At 41.0% G+C, this 2,732-nt stretch overlaps 1 protein-coding gene across 1 annotated transcript in view; it reads right to left on the bottom strand.

Annotated features, from left to right (window-relative positions):
* Positions 1–2,140, bottom strand: part of PAG1 (phosphoprotein membrane anchor with glycosphingolipid microdomains 1) — a 13,943-nt gene extending 11,803 nt beyond the window's left edge. The window contains exon 1 of the mRNA XM_009334998.1: positions 2,016–2,140. Coding sequence (XP_009333273.1) covers positions 2,016–2,140 — 125 coding nt within the window. The remainder of the gene's footprint in view (positions 1–2,015) is intronic.
* Positions 2,141–2,732: the final 592 nt, after the last annotated feature.

Here is a 2,732-nt window from a genome sequence, read left to right as displayed (position 1 = left end):
GGCCTACAAATTTCATAGCAGCAGATGCCTTGAACTTAATTTTAAAATGAATCCTGCTTCACTGGGTACTTCATAGGACTCAAAGTATGGATCATGTTTCCAGTTTCTACCATTTTGGAAATACAGCTCTTATTCTGAAATACTGTAATAAACCATGAGTTTAAAATAGTAAGTCCCTCCCCTAGATGAAAAGGCAAGTAAAAAGGTGAGAAAATATTGACGATACAAAATCTGTGCTTCTTCTGAAGTCTGCAATGCACCATACTTCCCACATTAGCAACTGTTAAAATTGTACCCAATTAGGAAATAAGAAAATGGAGCAAGTGAGTCTGCACCAATGCAGAGCATAGTTAAAGTTTACAAATACTTAATTTCCCCTCTGGAAAGTTTTTCTGACTCTGACATTTTAAAAAAGAGCAGATTTTGTTCAGTTTTCCATGTCCTCAACCATTTTTGAACAGTAAGCTAGGAAGAAATTTTGCATAATTGCACTTACGCATAAACAACCTGCCCTACAGAATGACCTGAAATAAAAGATACTGCATCCAGACTAGCAACACAAGAATTTATTAAAGAGCATCACCAGATAGTTTCTGACAATATATCTCTGCAACTGCAAAGACATACTCAGTGGTGTGATTCTGTCTTAAAAACATCTTTCTAAAGATGTTTCAAGGACTGGAGTTTTACAAGACAAAACATGGTACCTAACTGCAATGTTTGTTGTGGTTTTTAAAATAGGTTTTATGCTTTTAAATAAATAAAGAACCCCAAACACATTTCTGCTGTTTTTACACAGATATCAGGAAACTGTGATGAATAGGAAGATACTGAAATGTCATCTAACAGCTTACAGTGCAACAAAAGCATTTCACCTGAATCATATGAAATTACATGTTCCAGCTTATGCTTCTTAGGGTTTCAACCAACTTCTGGGGTCTGGTCTTGCCCATGACTGTTTTTTGCAGTGTGGGCATTAGAGAAATCCTGCTGGAAAACAGGGCCTTCCAATAGACATGCATTATGTCAATATAGGGTATTTTATGGCTGCACAGCTTCCTCAACACTCTCGATGCTGAAAGAACATGCTCCTATAGGCATAAGGGTCCAAAACAAAGATTTTGCTGCTGTACTGAGTTATGGATGGGTTTTTTTCCCCATACACTTGGCTGACTGAGCTATGCTGGCAAACTGTAGCAATATGGACCAAAGCAGTCCCTCTCCTCGTCGTGAAGGGTCTGACGTGTTGGAAGGGCACCCTCCATTGAGCCAGGCTGCCCAGCTCCCCTGTGCAATCAGCAGGGCTGAGCTTACACATCATGAAGGGGCCGTGAAATGTGAATAAATGAAGTCAGTAGAAGTGTCTGTATTGGTGAAATCTTATGGAGAAGAAAATAAGGATAGGGTATGAGTACAAGCCATTAATTAGTATCATCGTCTGATTCTACTCATTCTGGCTTGAACGGCAGGATCAATTCCCTAGTCTCCAGGAGTGGCCAAAGCAAAGCTGAAATGCATCGAAATTGCTTTCCTTTCCTTTCTACCTACACTTTTTTGGTCCTGTTTGGCCCATCTAATTTTCTCAGTTTCAGGTGAGCGGTGTGATCTGCTATCCAGAAGAATGCACCAAGCCTAGCTCTGCCAGCTAGGGGATCCGGCAGCGACACACAGGAGGGATGGGGGCTCAGTGCTACCACCGCTCCCCTTCCCGCGCACCACGGGTCGTGGCAGCCAGCATCCTCCTGTGCTCCAGGCTTCAGCTTAGGATAAAGCGCCTAGCAAGATCAATCATATTTTTACTTCACAGCAAAAAAAAATCTTAAAAAAATTTAGATTTTAGAAAAAAAAGAACTGTTCAAATTCAGGTTTGCTCTGAAAACAGATTTTGTACTGTACTTTTTTTATTTCTGTACCTAAGTCCTCAGTATTTCTTGCTAACTATTAGTGAAGCTATTTCAATCCTGACACTATTTGACTCAAGCAACATTACTGCGTGCTAAGCTCCTGAGCCTTACCTGTTGCAGCTGGAGCAGAGAAAGATGAGGAACGTGAGGAACAAGAGTGTTGTCATGGCTGCCACACTTCCCCACAGGATGACGTGGACCTGTCCACTGCCTAAGAAACCACCCTCTGGCCCCATGGTACTAGCAGGAGCTGGCGTCACTTGGGGATGAAGAGGTTATTCCTTGGAGAAGGCTGACATCTGTGCTGCGTGCACCTTCTGTTTCTGCAGAAAGCAAAACACTATTAGAGGTTAATATAAATTTTGAAGATAATGAATCTGACAGCTACAAATCTGGCAGGAGAGATTTTCAAATCCAGATCTTACAAAAAAAACCAGTTTCAAGTGTGTCAGCCAGCCAAAGAGATTTTCAGCTACATTTCTGATGGTGACATAGAACAAACCTTGTCAAATATTAATGCAAGCTGTTACCTATCTACAATCTCAACACAAATAAAAGGTAGTACAGTATCTCTCTATTCGTATTTTGAGGAAAAAGTTTATAGATGCACTTTGAGGGACAGAGCAGTCTATTTTGCAGTAATATTTGTTAACTTCATTGAAAAGTGAGCTTTCAAAACCGACTACAACTTCTGCCAAGTTATCAAGCCAAAAAGAGAGCTGCAGCAGGCGTTCACCAGCTTCCCTCTCAAGGTCTCCAGCCTGCATGTGATTCGGTGCTTAAAGTACAGTGACAAATAAGCTAGGTAAGTCTTTGAAAGAAATGCCA

The sequence above is a fragment of the Pygoscelis adeliae genome, unplaced genomic scaffold (genome assembly GCF_000699105.1).
Source record: "Pygoscelis adeliae isolate BGI_AS28 unplaced genomic scaffold, ASM69910v1 Scaffold101, whole genome shotgun sequence".
NCBI lineage: Eukaryota > Metazoa > Chordata > Aves > Sphenisciformes > Spheniscidae > Pygoscelis > Pygoscelis adeliae.
This window is presented reverse-complemented; position numbering and strand designations above follow the sequence as displayed.